At 43.5% G+C, this 18,289-nt stretch overlaps 1 protein-coding gene across 1 annotated transcript in view; it reads right to left on the reverse strand.

Annotated features, from left to right (window-relative positions):
- Positions 1-17,098, reverse strand: part of LOC144147161 (arylsulfatase I-like) — a 39,549-nt gene extending 22,451 nt beyond the window's left edge. Inside the window, exons 1-4 of the mRNA XM_077679231.1 lie at positions 17,000-17,098; positions 13,002-13,161; positions 3,697-3,809; positions 1,501-1,611 (exon numbers count right to left, since the gene is read on the reverse strand). Coding sequence (XP_077535357.1) covers positions 1,501-1,611; positions 3,697-3,809; positions 13,002-13,161; positions 17,000-17,068 — 453 coding nt within the window. The 5' untranslated portion in view covers positions 17,069-17,098. The remainder of the gene's footprint in view (positions 1-1,500; positions 1,612-3,696; positions 3,810-13,001; positions 13,162-16,999) is intronic.
- Positions 17,099-18,289: the final 1,191 nt, after the last annotated feature.

The following is an 18,289-nucleotide window of genomic DNA, read 5'->3' on the forward strand; positions in this document are numbered from 1 at the left end:
GGTATGAAACTGGCATTATAATAAAGCCATTTATCCCAACCATCATAAAACAACTCGAGATAAATCTATATATAAAATTCCGGGCCCCAAAAATGGTCTTATTTCGCTTTTACAACGAATAGGTTAGTTTAGAGACAAGTAAAACTGAAGAGTTGGAAAGAATAACACATATTTGTCTCCAGAAAAACATGCTTATATTCAAACGTCCTGCCCTGTAGAACTTTCAATATTGCAAGCACTGACTCTTGCGTTTTTTAGACCGCCTGGAGGACAAAACGTGTACGTAATGGTTTGCTTAATCCAAGAGAAAAATTTAATTTTTTGATTACTGCTGCTCTGCACCTAAATTAAACCGTGGTTTTGCACAGAATACAGGCTGTATCAACGTACACTTTAGTAGTAACAGTGTCTTCGTTTCTTTGTAGTCCGGAGATAAGAATACAAATATGGAGATCCATTTATTGCAAAAATATAATCTGAATGGTGTTTACATATACAACTGAAGGTCTCAATGAATTAATAAAGTCATTGGAGAGAGCGCATGGGAAACAACGATAAAGTATGTATATGGTACAGCCGGCCGCACACTTAACACCATGATGCCTGGCCGGGACGGTCGCAAGCGGCAGAAAATATTGGTCATCAGCTGCGAGATAGTGCTTCCGGAGCTTACAGGGGTTTGTGATATCTGGTGGACGATTGGATGTACTGCGCCGCCGGTTCCTAATCATCTTGTAAAGAACGTGTTCCTCCCGAAGGCATTGGTGCATGCTCTTAAAAGCGAAACTTAGGGCAAGAAAGAGAGACAGTTGTGACTATCACTGAATTTGTTTTACTCTTTCTTAATATACCCCAATGCAGCTTCGCTTTCAAAGTGTATACAGAAATACTTTAAGTGCATATTTCCGGCTAATGTGCAACAACACCTTACCGCAAAGGCACTGCAAACGAATTCTGTGCCGCAAACAGTTATGTAAGGTTGCTTTGTAGAGGATTCCCCTAAAATAATGGCATCACAATTGTCTGCTAAGAGGCCTTGGTCATTGCTTTGAGTTTGATATATTTTCGTAATGTATTAGGTTAGAGTGGATTTGCAAGCGTTCAGATACTCCCATCTACTGGCAATACTAGGACCCATACGGGAGGACAATGGGGGACTACGCGTAAGTAGGAACCCAGAAACAAATGTTTTAGAGGAATCGTGAAAACTGGTGAAATAATTTTTTGCAAATATACGCGTGAGGCAAAGGTGCATGAACGAATGTTCAGCTACAAATCATCATCATCACTATATCTGTATGTTCCTAATATCACGTGCAACATTTTGCGTTTCCTTTCCACTGAAAATATTGATTTTGTATTTTTGAATGTGTATTCACAAATGTAATGAAACTAAAGCGTGCTTCGGGGCATCTGCTATTCACACGTTACTGCCCGCATTGGTCTCTATCCGTATGTGTTCCCCAAAGTGTGAAGTGCTTGATCAAAAGATTACTATACCCATCTGTTAGTGTGGTTGTAGTAGTCCTCTTCACCGCTGTAGAAGCCGTAGAACGTATCAAAACCTCGATAGGTTGGCGTGTACTGCTTACTATGGGAACCGAGGTGCCACTGAAAGCATAAATTGTCAGAAAATCTTCACTAAAACAGAGTGAAATAGGACTGCATACAGGGCAAGGAAGAGAACTGTTTTAGGCTCCTATGATCTTCGAAATTGTTCAATGATTCTATGACGAACCCAGGTTAAAATATTAAAAACTATCCTCTGTATCTTTAGCTAAGGAGTTCAATTACGAAACGAGATATTCTCTTCTGAGATAGATACACGCCGCAAGTATCAGTGCGATGCCGAACGGCAATAAACCATACAGATATGACGGGGAGCGTTCCTGAACCGTCGTAGACATACCAAACCACCATAATGTACAAAAAGGGTGTTACATGACAGTTAAAAAACTTTTTACGGTAGGATCTACAGAACATAAGAAAAAACTGCGGCTGCGCTGAGTTCCAAACCAAACTCGTTTGATGCAAAACCCGTTATGCTACTGTTAGGCTGCGGGGTCGAACCTAGGAATAGTTTTGCAGTTGCCAGAAAAATATGCTCAGAGCAACCCATATGAGTGGCGTTGTTTGAGTAGAGGAAGTAGATGACTTTATCTTAAACGGAACGTCGCTACGCAAACACCCCGTTTAGAAGAATGCATGCATACGTTTTGTCAGATGTCGCGAGTGCAACAAAACGATAACATAAATAGTCTGCAATAAAAAAGCAATACCCAAAAGGAGTGCCATACGGTCTAACTCTTCTATCGTACGATTACCACTCAACCGAGATGGGACGAACTTCAGGACTGTTCTTTTTTACTGCAGTTTTACATGCAGTACCCTCACTACGGGAGAGAAAGGAGTATTATACGTTCATGATTTGGCCAACGCTACTCAAAAATAAAGGCAAAGCAAGAGAGAGAGAGAGAGCAACTTTATTTAGTCGCCTGCAGAGCAGTTTCGGACGAAAGCAAAAAACCCAACACTAAGCGGTACTAGGAACAGAATTTTATTTTTAAAATTGAACATATATGTCCACAGAGCAAGTATGGGCCTCATCACCAAAACCATTGATGGTCTCGAAACCTTCTGAAACATTGGTATTATCGCATGGCTAAAACATGAATGGCAGGTAGAAGAAAATTATCACAAAACACGCGTAGTAAAAACCAAGAAAAACAAAGAAACACGAACAAACCCCTTCCAGAAATGCGAACCCGACATCGGATGACTGAACACATGGCTGGCTGACACACCTGGTGCCTCGCTTCCTAACTTGAAAGGCATCCGTGATCTTTTTGCGGACCGCTTTGTAAGCCTATCAGTGATGACCGTGCAAGCCACTGTGGGTTAACACACAGAGGAATACGTGCACATTTTGCAGTGCAATCCAAGATACGAATACAGTGCCCCTTTAAAAAAAACTGTGAGGTTCGGTAACGCCAATGTTCACGCATCTACACGTCTGGCCTATGTACTGTTTCCCACATGTGAATGGGATCTTCTAGACAACGTCTTTTATGCAATATACAAACTACTTCATGCTGTGTTTAATGTCACAGCCCCCTTTGTTTGCGTCATTGTTTTGTAATGCCTCTGCACGGCTGCCCAAATTTTTCCCATGCGGATTAGTTTTAGCCGACATCACCAAATGCACTTTATATTATGGCGCGCCTTTCATTATCCATGTGAAATGTTATGCAAATACGGTATGACCGCTACCTTGCCGGTTCCTCTCGTTCGTTTCCCAAATGCTGTGTCCTGCTTCCTTGTTTTCCGATTGCTCCTCTACTCTGGTCATAAGCCTAAAAGACGAGCTCGTCTGGAAGGGCGGCTGCTCTTGTGTGGTCTACCGGAGCACATACTTTTTGTTCAATCAAATGCTTGGACAATTTTTTAGGCCAACTTGATTCAAAATAGCCAACGCATTCGTTACTCTGAATGACCTGACTGTTTGCTCAGCAAAGCCTATGTCCACCCCGGCTTGTACACCCAGCAGGTGCGGCAGGTCCAATCACAAATGTATACCAACAAGCCCATCTGGCATTTCTTTGGCCTAATATTCAGTTAGTTAACAAATAGGACTGTAAACCCCACATGACTCAATGCTCAGAAAGAACTATGATGGTTCTAGAGAATGCCACTAACCTTTCCTACGATGTGTGTCTCGTAGCCCAGGTCCTTCAGGTACTGTGGCATAATCTTGTGCTCTAGCGGAAGGCCCCAGGGCTCGGCCGGCTTAATTACGAAGTGTTGGGTACCTGGACCACAAAAATAGGCAATAAAGGCAAATAAATAGATATGAACGATACAGATTTATTCTGCCTCCATGTTAGCGTTATGCCAAGATTTGCGTGTTGGTGCAATTGTTTTTACATCTTTAACGATACGTGCCCTTGGTTCTCTCACATTGCGTTTATAACTTAATCATTGCATGCATTATACAACCAACTCTAATTCGTTCATTCGCCTATTAAAATACGTAAAAGCGCTGCAGATATGGTCTTAAGAGTGCGCTGGGTTCATTGCAGCCTTTTGAAGATTGAAAAGTTTCGCCATAATATAACTGTAAACCAAGACACGCTAATGAGTACGGTCTATTCTTTGCAGTTAGGCATATCGATTTATTCAGTGTAAATACTCATTGTTAGCGCACTTTAATGAACATAAAAGGAAATGGTAGGTTTTTTGCTTGAAAGAGCTACTTTTATTTTGCAATATGTATATTTGTGTAAAATTACACACCACTACTTCTTGAATATTCGGCCATGCTGTAGTATTTGCTGCATACCCAATTATTGGAAGATTGCGAGCACCTGTAGTTCTTTACGATGACAGTTGTGATTGTGCTTAAACTAGATTAGCAATCAACTGGTGAAGAACGTGCACTTATGCAGATTTCATTACTCATGACTTTTTCGTCTGCCTTGTTCATGATTGTTCCCTTACAAAAATGGATTTTGAGTTTCAATTCAGTTTCAGTTGAGTTTTATTTGAGTCAACAGAAACCTAATTCAAACTCAATTGGCTATTGAGATGTGTCAGTAGAAACTCAAAAGGATTTGTATTGAGAAAACGCAATACAAAACCAACTGACACCAGTCTATTGAAACTCTTTGGAGAGCCAATTGACAAAACTCATCAGGCTGAAACGTACACTTTGAATGGCTATTTTTTTCAGCGCTGCCCACTGTGTCTACATAATTAAGACTACTAGGTTACTTTTATGTTTTTTTTATTCTACATTGACAGTTCTACTGAGTGCAGTCAATAAAAAGTCAACAAGGTTTCAATAGACAAAACTTAACAGAATATCAAATGACTTCGTTTAATTGAAACTCAATAGAGTTTCTACTGACAAAAAACAAGTAAAATTGAGAGTCGAGCTAGTTGGTGAACATACGTTGTTGAAAATTATACCAGTGTCCTTCTTTTTTGTCCATGTTTTATGGTTCGAGCTTAATTTTCAAAGCTGATAAAACTCCTTAGGCCAGTAGCCTTTACCAGCAGCATCTTCGCACAAATAATAATTATACCTGCTAAGTGGGGAAATAAATTATATTGGACCATTTTTTACTGCATTTCTTCAAATACTGCCGCAACATGCTTTGCACAAAACAATGGAGGAAATAAACATTGACAAAACTCTAGTGACTCATCTTTTCTGGCACGTGACTCCCGCGGAATCGTTTCCTTGCTATAGCAGCTAATTTCCTTCTTTATACCTTAGCACGCATTGACATAATGGGTGGCCAATCTCCACTACTGCTAAGCTTCCGCTTCAGCGGCAGTGGACATATTCGAAGCCAGTCTTCCGGGAAAGTTGGAGCGGAATCATGAAGCATGCATATCTCGGCCGGGAAAAAACGGAAAGGCGAAAGGGGGGGGGGGGGGGGGGCGGCGGAGGCTACACATTTCGGGTCTAACTTCTGGGGACAAAAAAAAAGTCGTCACTCCCCCTGCCTCTTTTCCCACATACAATGCTGTGGTACCTTGTGTTCCGGGGAGGGGAGGTTGGGAGGAGGTACATTTCAAACGCGATTTCATCTGCTACATCTACAAACGGCATATGTGACATCGCATCCTAGTGCGATGATTCAGTGTTTTTCTGTGGAGGCACGATACTAACAGCGCTGTTTTGTAGAAATGAATACTTATCTCACAAACCCAAACGCACAAAAATATTCTAGTGACAAAATTGTGCGTATAAATACTCAGAAAAAAAACAGCAAAACTTTGGTGTAAATCCCTACACTTCGAAAAAAGAACAATTAAATTTTTGTACACAGCGAACTTTCAAAACAAGCCTTCAAATCAAGCGAACGCAGGCTTGGCTTCATCGTCGTTCACTGGTGCACTTCATTACTCCAGTTATCACTCGCACACCCCGCCGTGGTCTGAGCCCAAGGACGCGAGTTCTATTCCCCGTCATACATAACTTTCTTTGAGGATACCGTGAACTGTCTATGATAACAACAGTAGAACAGCAATGTGGAATGCAGAGAATCCCACAAGGAGCAAACGCGCATCTACGCTCTATTAAAACAGGTGAAAACAGTTCTTTCACTGCAAAAGAACTCCGTACGCCAGTCCAAGGCGCCGCCGCTCACACGAACTGAACGAACAAACGAAGAAAAAAAATGAAGAAAGACAAATTGAAGCGCTGATTAACAACTCATCTTTACTGCACAGGGTCACAAAAAGAAAGAACGAGCCTGACACTGCTTCACGCCACCAGAAAAAAAAAAGAAACCGAACAAATTTGTGGGCTGGCGTGCCGCTTGTTACACTCCGAACCGCTCTCTCGCTAACGAAAGGATGTCTTTTAAAGATGTCAACACGTCCGCGGACTACGTTTCTCAAACACAAGCGCCTCGCAACTATCCTGCGCCCGCAAGCAGATCAAGAACCCTGAAGCTGTTTTGAAGGATTGGACTTTCTAGAATTCTTCCGTCCTCTCTCCTGCAGCAGTTCGCCCAAACGGGCGCCCGGACACAGTAGACGTGCCATCAACATCCACACCCGGCGATAACCAGTTCTTTTGGTTCCTCTGGCACCCTCCCACGCTAGCTACAGTGTCCGCGCTGTCACGAATGTCTAGTACGCGGCGTTGCCACTGCCCCCAGTGGCGCTGACAACCAACATCGCGACCTCGGCGGAGTTCGGTTATCTGCAATATAATATTACCGCTGCTAGAGGGGTTGGTAATAATTCTATAAAAATTATTGTAAATATCAACATAGGACTCACAAGCCGCCGTAGGTTTTTTTGATATCTCGTGTCAATGTTTTCACGCTCAGTTTTCACGTAGCTGTGGCATAGCCATCGCAAACCGACTTGACACCAAGCCAAAGTCTTTGTTCGCAATCCCGGATGTGCGGGCAGCAGCGCGGCGTGGTCGTTCTCACTGTTCTGTGCAAATTTACGACTTAGGTCGTGTTGTTGGCGATTTATGTGCCGTGTGCGAATCTTTTCAACCAGCATCGAAGGTCAGACATTGCAGTGCAGCTGGCGATACATCGAATTTATTGAAGGAAAAGCCATCGTATGCGCTCTTCTACCGCCGGTGAACATCCTTTGTGTGTCGTGACGTGTTTGTGCGCTGTGATCGTACGGTGAAGAAGCTTGCGAAGTGAGGTGTTACCATCCCTGTTAGCCACGCTTTGGAATCCGTCAAATTCACCACGCTGGAAGGGCCCCGCTGGGAGCGACGTTGTTATAAGGTAAGTTCATTCTTTCCGAGAGCTCCTGTACATTTCATCATGACTAACGTTGCGCAGACCTACCTGAATGGTTATACTCACGACTTGGTTATTTGTCGCTATAGGCACCGGACACTGAAGTTTGACCGCGACTGCAGCGCCGCCTCTCGCCGCCGCTTAGCAACTTTGGGTCGGTGGATGTCGCGACCGGCCGCTCAGCGCACGTGAAAACACGCGCTGCGTGCGGTTCGATGCTGTGTGGCATAAATTTTTAGAGACATAGTTATAATGACAAGTTGCAGTGTCCGAAAGGATCAAAACCTAGCACGAAAGAATTTGGCAGCGCCGCTACTGCTGCGTAAAGGACTGCCACAAATGCGAAGGGCAGGCTGGCATCGTTTTGTACAGGTTTCCCGGGCAGCCGTGGGAGAAAGAGCGTCGCAAGAAATGGATTTCTGCAGTACGAAGTCAAGCAAGTAAGAAAGCCATGGCATTTTTTTTTTCATTGCAAGGAGTAAAACTGCGAGTACGATTACCGTTTATGTCCAGAGCAGTCGCCAAGGACCGTAAAACTAAAACGTTTTCTTCCAGTGTTTCATACACATGGCCGACCGCGATATTTGTTTTTGCATAACACAAGGTATTAAGGTTTCCGCCGCTATTATTTTATCAGCAGTAACCTTTTTTTGGCGACATTCACGGCACCGAATGGACGCCAAAAGGCGGCACAAGAATATACTCACAGCACTTCGCGGGTGGTGCCAAAAGCATTGTCAAGACGCATCCCGCCTACTTCTCTACTTTGTTCCTCGAAGTGTACACAGTTCGGCCACGCACTCCACGTGAGAGCGTGGCAATAGTCAAACCCGACTATATCGAACCCGTTTACATCGAATTATCCCATATATCGAACAATTATTGTGCACTATAATGTTACCGGGAGAATATATAGCAAAAAGTACGGCTACATCGAACAAAAAAGGCAGCCGCAACCTATATATCGAACTTCGGCAGCGCAAGATTGCCCCCGAAGTTGGCTTTCCCGCGCGGCAGCTGGGCGAGCTGCCTACGCCTCCTCCCCCAGTTTGAAAAGTCACTTAGCCCAAGCGCTCGCGCTCTCGCTCGCTCTGACAGCCACCCCCTGGAAATAGTGGTTGGACCACACTCTCCCGCTGTCTCGCCAGTCTCGCGCGGCGGGCTCTCTCTCCCCTCGCTTCTACGCATGCTTCCCTTTTCGTGTTTTCGCGGTTGACGACGCATCGGTACGCCTTGTTCATCTGTGTTCAACTGTGAGGACTCGACGAGTTCCGCCCCGCCCCCATGTTCCGATGCTCTTCACGCGCTGAGCGTTCTTCGCCGCCACTGCGCGGCAATAGAAGGCTGTGGGCTCAGCTGTTTCGAGTCACTTGACAATGTTGAAAAGTGTGTGCTCAACAATGCTTCGAAAATGATGAAGCAAAAGAAGATCGGAGACTATTTCTCGCGCTAGTGTGCCCGCGGAGCATGTATCTTGCAAGTAAACAACAGTTAGTGATGAGGTACGTTCTGTGCATTGTCAAATTCTTTAAACATTATATATCGAATTATACGATATATCGAACTAATGACCGTTTTTTGCGAGTTCGATATATCCGGGTTTGACTGTATATCATAAACAAGGTGGCATTCGCAGCATTATTTGACTCCTTTAATGCGTTTTCCGTACTCTGAAAGTTGAGGTTATTATCTTTTAACCAGAGGAGGCGGAAAAGGAGGAAATACTTTTATGGAGAACTCTGAACGGCCCGAACAAATTGTATCACAATTAGCCGCTAAGAAGTCTCTAATATTACTCGCAAGAAAGAAGCCGAAACTAAACGTAATCTTCGTAGACAACCCGCAGCTAGATGCGCTGTATCAGCAGATTTCACACTGGGTGGATCTGGGTTTTGGTTACTTGTCATCCGCTAATAACGTTTAAAATGCGTTGTTATTGAGTGACAACACCAGCCGAGATGAAGAAGGGCCACAGACAAAGTAACTGTAGTGTGGTGGCGCGCGAACAGAGAAAACAACACAAACAAGCTCTGTCGTAGAGCGCCGTTGTATACGCTAGAGTGACTTTATTAGGCCGTGCTGCATGAAAAAATTGGTACTGGCCTGGAGAGGAGCGATGTAGATACGCTTCCCTTGCTGAGAATGGCATTTCGCAACAATGTATGTCCCGTCAATTCGTTGCACGGCGTACGCGTGCCCGGCAACGTACAATTTCTCCCTTCTCGCGCACGTGAGGCCGAAACTAGTAGTCCAGCCCCGTAATTGCGCGGAAACCACACAGAAGCACTTGGGACATGGGGAAACTATTCACCGGAACAGTTTTCAAGCAAAGAAACAGCTTTAAAAGCAATTGCAGAATTGCAAAAACAAACCAAGAGGTGTCGAACATACAAACGCGCGGCCGCCGTCTGGCTCTCACCGACCCAAAGCTTTCTCAAGCTTCCGCTGGGCGACGCTGGCTGTACTTATTCGTCGCGCCCTCTGAGCAGTGACCGGTGCCCATATAAACAGTGTTTTTATGCATGCCGTCTCGATATCGACGTAAAGGGTACGATTTCACTTCAGCTTTTCAAAAATACTGTACGTAAGTGTAACAAATTGGATTGGGTATTTTACCGGCACACATTTTGACATCAATCGGTAGTTTACTGTCTTCCGCGCTGCTGTATTGCTTTCGCGTGTACTATATTTGTCTGTATCTTAAGCTAAAGGTGTGACAAAACCTTTGAAGGCAAGTGACGAATGAATAAAATTACAGACGCAGTGCCGCTACAGAATGGAGCAGCAGCCCTGTATTGCCTGGTACGAAGTGTCATAAAAAACAAAGAACACCATGATTAAGGTAAATAAAATGTTTGACAAACGAAGTTACCGAAAATGAAAAAAAAATGGAGGTCGAATCGAACAAGTGCCTGTTGGATCAATAACAGACGCACGAATACTGCGCTATGCAAACACACCTGACAGCGCTAGGCTGAGAGGCAGATCTACCAGTCACAAACAGTATAGTGTGTTCAACCAGTTAGGAGACATGGCGGTAAAATATACTTACAAGCTAAAGTGCTGGCTGCCGGCAATATATTTGCTTCCTAATTTGAACGATTGTTTGGAGAAAGAGCGTTCCCTGAGTGCAGAGCACTGACTCAGGTGACAAACGTGGCCTAAAACGTACTTCATTTCAGCTAAAGAAATAATGCCCAAGAATATAACAAATTAATTTATTACTTTTGGAAAATAGAGACTGTGTATCCGCAGAACCTAGGGTTTGAACCCAAAGAATCTTTACACAACTCTGATGCATTACCTTGACACCCTAAAACCACAAAGTGCCAATTCTCTCTACGTATCTTTCTGGAAATTTCTCATTTGCCATTTTTTGTCTCGGGTGCTAGGCAGCTTGTGCTAGAACATGTACAGACGTCAAACTTTCAAACTGAGGAATACCGGTTTTCACTAAGCACTTGCTCGACATGCTAGCATAAATTGAAATTTGCCATTGCTTATAATCACAACCTGCTGATTGCCTTTCTCGGACCAGTTTTGAATAAGTTGGGCGGAATGTGGTGTGAGTAATAGCAAAATCACTGAATAACATTTTGGCTTATCGAGGCATCAGACGTGCCACTGACTGATGCTACACCGGCATTGCGCGAGGGCTTAGTCGATCTGTTGTGACAAATGTTCTGCCTCTAGGAATTACCCAAATGATTGGTCGGCACGGTATCACTGTACTGTTTTAGTGCTGCTGCTGTATAGAAAATCTCGCCAAGCAAAGGGGAAAAAACGCTTTTACATTTTTTCTCATTTAGCAACTCTGCTGTTTTTTCCTCTCACCAAACAAAACTGTTTCGTGTTCTCGTTGTGTGTAAACTGGCATCACGACCTTTTTATACTGGGGCACTCCTCTGGCATTGTTACGATTAAGGCAAAAATGTGGATATACCCATATCTCATATGATCCCTTCAAGCTGCTGTTTAGTGCTACTTTTTTGGTATACGTACTGCAAGGCACACACAATACTTCAGCGTTACAAGAGTGTGAAAGACTGCGAAATTCAACTTAAGTATTGTTTTCTGTCGCGTTCTTTCTGGCAAGTTTTTTTTCTCTCACGGTTCATGTAATTTTTTTCCACTAGTCGGTAAGCACAACGTATTAGGCGCTCATTCTTTCGTAAAGCCATTTGCAATGATTGCCTGTTGTAGTAACTTGTAGTAGTTTACAGTATCATCTGACACTAGTTTTTTTTAATCAAGGCTACAATTTTGTAAACCAGCTCATGCAAGTTGACAGTTATCTAATTTTGTTTTGACATTTCCAGCATTGAAATTTCACGAAGCAAAATCCACAGGTTGACAGGTATGCTTTTGGACAGGTTTGGTAGTGGCTCACCCAGTCTTGATAGGCCTAAGCGGATTTCTTTTGGGCCTCAAAGATGTGGAAGACACGATAACTAGCCCATGCGGGTGATTTTGTGGCTTCGTGCGGACATAGTCGTTCCTCTAGATTTCAGGTGCTTTAATGCGGAAGGCATTCAAGTAAAGGCGTTCCACTCCCTACCCAATGTAGAATTAATTGATGTGGTCAGCTTGCCTCGATGCATTAAAACCTGAGACAAGCTTATACATTTGGTGAGCTGCTGTCTCCTTGCCTTGCTTTCCAAAAATACAAACCATCTAACATATAAAATAGCAAGCTACTTAGACCAGCATGCTTAATAAGAAGGGACGCAATCATTTCGTACTATAGTGGTGGAAACAAACAAGTCTGTTTCTTGTTGTATTTTGCAGGCTACACAGTCAAGTAGCCAAGTGGACCCTGCAAGGCTCCAGTCCTCCCGTGCTGCTTTCGTGAGCAATAAAGCAAGCGTTGCCATGAAACACCTCACTATTTCACCTGCTCAATACACACCTTGATTTTTTGCATTATTGAAGCAGACTCACTATATATTTAGTACAGTCAACTGAACTTTACGAGGCAATTGTCGAAATAACTTGATAAAAGACTGAAATGAAATCAAACGGGCTGTCTTGAATATGCTCAATAGGTTTTCATTTGACATTTCTCAACAGGAACTCAACAGGAGAATCAATAGATAGTCAACACAGACTCAACTGGAACTCCACCGACTTTTCTCAATAGACTTTCAATTGATACATCACAACAGGAACTCAACAGGAAAAGTGTATTGAGATTCAACAGAAAGTCAATGGGAAATCGACAGACGTGTTGACTATAGTCAATAGACTTTCAATTGAAACACAGCGTTGAGTTTCAATTGAAACACGGCGGCCAATTTTCAACGAGAACTCAATACAAAATTTCTATTCAAAGTCGATTGACTGTCAACACATTGTACTGAGTAAAGTCAATTGACTTTTAATTCAATCTCAATAACCATTTTTGTAAGGGTTAGGCTGTTAGAGGCTCCTACTGACCCTTCTTCAGACCACTCACGAACCCAAAAATCATATCAAACAACATCACAGAGAGAAACATTTTTCAAATTGTTACTAGCTCGTTATTAGCTCTCAGGCCGTCGCAGCACTCGGTTTTGATTAGATGTTGACTAAGAAATGTTAGCCGCCTCATACCAATATTACAATGGAAATATACTTGGCAATATTATAAAGCAGCATTTAACTTTCAGTCGTTTCTCGTTCGAATGCGTGCATTTTTCCACACCGAAAGCATGTATAAATTGAGAAAGCACTCGCCAGTGTGGATGGGGTATAGCCCGGTCATTAATGCTGACCGCGATGGTGTGCATTGTGGCTGCACGTAGTAATTGTGGAGTATGATACCGTCCGCTGCTAAGGCATCGAGATTTGGAGTTGGTATTTGAGCCGAGCCATGGAAGCTGACATCGTCCCAGCCCTGCAAAGTTGTCACGAATACATCATTCATTGTTGTGGGCAAGAACAGTTCGACCAGATGTAACATTTTTTTGGAACAAAGCTTGCGAGTTTGCTGCGTGTAACATTTTTCTTCCAGGATTTCGTCAGACAAATATTTGATATCTTCGTTAAAAAAAGGCATTGATTAACACAGCTACAACTTTTCAAAAGACGCTAGTGAGTTTCGTTTTGTATTATAAATGAGTAATCATATCCGCTTCTGCTTACGCCATTATTGAGGCGTTGGGGTTCCGTGTATGCATTATTTTGGTAAAAAAGTATACTGTTTAAAAAAAACATAGCAAGAAAAACAGCTTATAATGTATACGGGAAAACATTGTACGCTCCGAAGAAGTTCTTCTGTTCTGCGCTTCGTTAGGAGAAAGTAAAAAGTGGGTGGCTACGATGTGTCTTGACAATCTTGTCATCCTAATGATATAGAATCGGACAAAAATGCGCACACTCGCGCCAAATGTCTGAGCAATGAGGGCGGAATAAAAAGGTACGCAGTGGTGTTTACAGAGGACGAAACAGAACAGCAGCACTACAAAACGTGCTCGAAAATCTGTAGAGCATCTTGAGCCGCGTTGCAATGATTGTACAGGTGCGCGGAGAAGTAAACATAGTACGTGAGCGCTGGCCGAACTGTATTGCGGTGCCTCCAAGGAACGCCGATAAGGAAACATCGAGGGTAATACCTTATGGCATTGAGGAGAAATCCTACAAAAGGAGGGCGATGAATTGGTGTTGGTCTTGCACTTCCTGGTAGGTCGATTATTGCGAGCTCAAATCATTTCTTTTTTTAAGCATTGCTGATGGACAACAGAATGCCATGAATATTTGTAGCAATAAAAAGGTCAAACTGTGGGCGCTTTCAAGAGATTGTCTTCGCAAGGGATTTTGTTAGGCCAACAATGTTTGCCTCTCAGTGGTAGCATATGAAGAACTGTTTTGAATCAAGCCTTGATCATTTTTATCCGATCTGAAGTTTTTCCTAGATAAAACGTTCTCCGGACGTAAAACGAACGAGCAGCGACTGAGCGTCTGAGCTCAAAGAAATAGCGCTCAAAAGCGAGCCCGAGTGAAGCAGATGGCACATGAGGGTATCCCTAAGCTGTCGTCAGGCAGACGACAGCAGGCGATGGCGAAGTGAATTTTTTTTCTGCGGTAGATGAAGTATTGAATTTCGCAAAAATCAAGCATGTGTGATTTTACAAAACAACACTGCAAATATCACTTCTGTATTATTTCTTTGTTGTCGTATATTTGCGTAATGTCTTGTTCTTCTTCAACAATGTTGACAAGTATGAACATTACCCCATACTTAGACTGGTATATTGAGCTGTGACTATGTACGTCACGTTTCCCTGACGAATTTTGCAGTGCAGCCTGCGGTGACGCTCACTCCCAATAGCACGCAAGTTCCTATAACAAAAAAATAGCAGGCGGATACCTTCGCTGCTGACAGTGGGGACCGGCAATGTCACCAGCGCCATTTTACCGCCAAGATTTGACTTTTGGAAAATGTCACGCCTAGTTACACACGCCAGCAGACCTGCGCACCCAGCCCCAGTACGCCACTCGTTGATTGCTATCCGCCTTTATAGGGGGCGCGGCGAAGCAATGAGGCCCCCGCTCAAGTGATGGGTTTACCTCTAAATGTTCCTGTACATGGAGTGATGATGAAATCGGAGAGGAAAGTTGGCGTACTCAGGCAAAAAAAAAAAATCTGATAAAATCATACCAGAACTGTTGAAAAATTTTCCAATGAATTTGGTGCATGAAGGTGCTGTGAGTGCAAAAGCGTTCCATCCATCAAACAACTGTGTACTTCTAAATTCCGTTTACGTCTCCTTTTCAGGGTTGTTTCTTGGTCTGATCACGCTAAATACTTACGCCCGACGACTGGCCCCTATTCACGGGCAGCTTATCCACTGTCGGAGCTCTTCCCGTGTGCACCTGTTACAGACACGAGCAGTCGCGCCATCCCATACGGGGCCGGGCATGCACGTTGAATTTTTGTTCTGGTCTGGCACGGGGGCAGGTTGCTCTTGATCGCTTGATCAAGATAAGTCGCTTGATCTCTGCTCTCGTTACGTGATTTAAAATCTCACGTGAACCAAAATTACTATTTCTTCTACTTGCCGCGGTGGCTGTTTTAGTACCATTTGTATTAGCCATAACAATGTCCCGACACTACTCGCATTTGCTACCGTCTGCTGAGGTGTCGGTAGAGCATGAAGCAATATTAAAGGAATTCGATAGAATTTATTGATTTGTCTCTTTTTAATTTTTCTCATTTCTAACTTCTAAATGTATTTGTTCCCACTGTCAGGTGGCCGTCTACATGCGTACGAGAACCATTACTAAAGCAAATTAGTTATGCAAGCGGACATTACACTTGAACACGAATTTTGTAGGGCATTGACCACATTTGCAGCCGAAAACCTTTGTCAGCGTTTATTTGGTGCGGATTTCTGGCACCATTTGCAAAGCTGTATCAACCTACTAAACAACGTGGCGTTAATTTGAACGGACAAAATAGTTCCCCTGTATTCACTTTAGTTAGCTCTCGCCGCTCTGGTCTCTGGAAGAAGTGTTTCGTGGGGCACGTTTTACCTTGAACGCTAACACTTTCGCATTTTAGTTGCATTTGAGACTTGCGGCTCAGAGCGCGGCTTCACCATGTTTTAGACAGATGTGCAGGCATCTCTCTATAGGAATTGGCAAGAATAAGGTAAATTAGTAAATCTTGAACCAAATTGACAACATATAATTTCATTATTCTCACACAAAAATAAGTGTATCTGCTTCATTGCAACTTCGCGATACGTTCTAAGCCAAAATTTGTGCCATTTTCTTTACGGCGAGGACCTCGTCATTGGCTACGAGGTCCTGCCTCACGAAAACATTTTCCGCCATACAACACATGTACAGAAAGAATACCACACTCTACATGATCTCCCGGCCGCCGATACTCCACTTGACTATCTGTAAATAGCCTGCCGAGGTGCACTGAATTGATGGAGTTACGTGAAGCCTAATAACTAACTCAAACGACGCATCGCCAAATCAGTGAAGGAGGCCCTCACTCGCACCCAGTATCTCTGAAACCTAAACTGTCGCAGGTTTTGCTACCAACTAAACGGGCATCTGACCAACAGGAAGGCTTAGAAAGTTTTTTAGGTCGTGTTGGGCAAAGCCCCATCCAAAATCGCTACTACTCAACACATCGCACGCATCATACACAGTAGCTCTAAACCCCAGGACCAGCTGCTTTCCTTCTACCAAAGATGCTTTTGATCTCTATGCCTTCTCCGCAGTCTACTTCTCACCCTGATTAGGAATATTCTTCTAACTCAAACTTTTACAAGCCATACACATTCGAGGAACTCTTGAAAGCGGTCGGAAGGTTAACACGCAACCCGGGGCCGTGGCACGGCGGAATCACATGCAATCTACTTCAAAATCTGCATGACGAGCATTTCGATTGCCACCTGGTCTGCTAGAATTAGCACTGGAAAAAAGCAACATAACCCTCATAGTGGCGACATGTTAACTTCACACTACTACGAAACCCAAACAAGCCCTTAGCGCTCGAGAATCTTCAACCCATACCTATCCTCATGTGTCGCTCGGCTTCCTACACAACTATTAGACGATACCGGCCGCTTTCCCCTCACCACGTACGGCTTCCGCCTAATCTTTACTAAGCATCAGACGCAACAGGTACCTAAAGCTGGAGAAACTGATCCAACACACAAGCTGTCGGATTTAATTCTGGTAATTAATGGCGCGTTTCAGTGTGATATACTTACAATTTCGTCGGCGAAAATGAATATTATGTTTGGCGGCTGTTTTAGCTTGTGCCCCTGGCCCATCCTCATGCTCAGCAGCACTGTCAGCAGTGGCAGTAGGCGCATCTATTTGCAAAGGCATCGAAAAAGACATCAAAAGCCATGAAACTGCTAAATTCAGGTTATAGAACAAGACGAATATGACAAGCGGAAAACATACGAAACGAAAGAGTGAAAAATACTTTTCCTTGCTTATATATTGTAATTGACAAGATAGAAACTTACGTCGCTGTTTTAATCGCCATATTCGGCTCAGATGAATCCGTCACGAGCAAGTACGATGCCGCTATACGGCGAATTGAGTTTCTATTTATGTCCTGACAAAGATTAAACATTCTACCAAACCAGGCAGCAGTGGTTGCGTATGAGCTCTTAAACAACAGAGTTATTAGAGCCGGTTGGGAACATAGTTACAACAAATGAAAAAACTACCGTCCTTGAAATCCCCACAGGTACGAATCAAGACTGGTGGCAAATAGGGGCAAAGAAAAAAATGTGATATCCATGCAGGTTTTTTCGCGCCAGAGTAACCGTCCAGACACGTCCCAAAGGCAAAACTGAAGAAGTTTATTTTTAACACGCAATCTCCACTCTGCCATCGTATGCGACCTCTTTTGTTGGGCCTGATGTAATCGCGTCATCTAAGCATAAACACAGCAGCCAGAACCTTAGGGCCCTCCGCTGGCTCCCTGTCAACTGTGTTTTGACTACGCAGCATGTTAAGCGTCTCAGAAAGTGGTGGACAATGATTAGGGGGTTTACAATACCCTTCAATCTAATCTAAGCTGTTGCCGGCCCTCCTGCAACCAATCGAGGCCTACCCAGCGAGCGCTAAGTATTATGAAATTTCGGTGTAATTTTTTTATCGTGTCGTTGACGGTTCAGTTGGCAGTTAAAAGCTGATTTATACTGTAAGCCTATCGAGCAGCAAAGCATGCCGTCTCTGACGCCGGACGCCTCTACAATAACTACATTTTAAATCGCGTCTATATAAATTTTTAATTGTTTCAATATGCACCCGGGCAATGTTGGTAATCACAACGTCACACTTAAGGGGTTAGGATTTATACGAGATTATTTGAACATGTGAGGTTTTTACGGGAAACCAATGTGTTTACGGGAACCATTCGTAAGCGTTTGTTGGAATGTGAAATCGATTGCGCTGGGCCGCACACATTCCTCTCCATGATAAACTACTTTGACCGAATTTGATGGTGCAAACCTGACTGTAAAGATGATTTAATGCCAGAT

The sequence above is a fragment of the Haemaphysalis longicornis genome, unplaced genomic scaffold (assembly GCF_048455015.1).
Source record: "Haemaphysalis longicornis isolate Haplotype H1 unplaced genomic scaffold, Haemaphysalis longicornis Haplotype H1 scaffold_7, whole genome shotgun sequence".
Lineage (NCBI taxonomy): Eukaryota > Metazoa > Arthropoda > Arachnida > Ixodida > Ixodidae > Haemaphysalis > Haemaphysalis longicornis.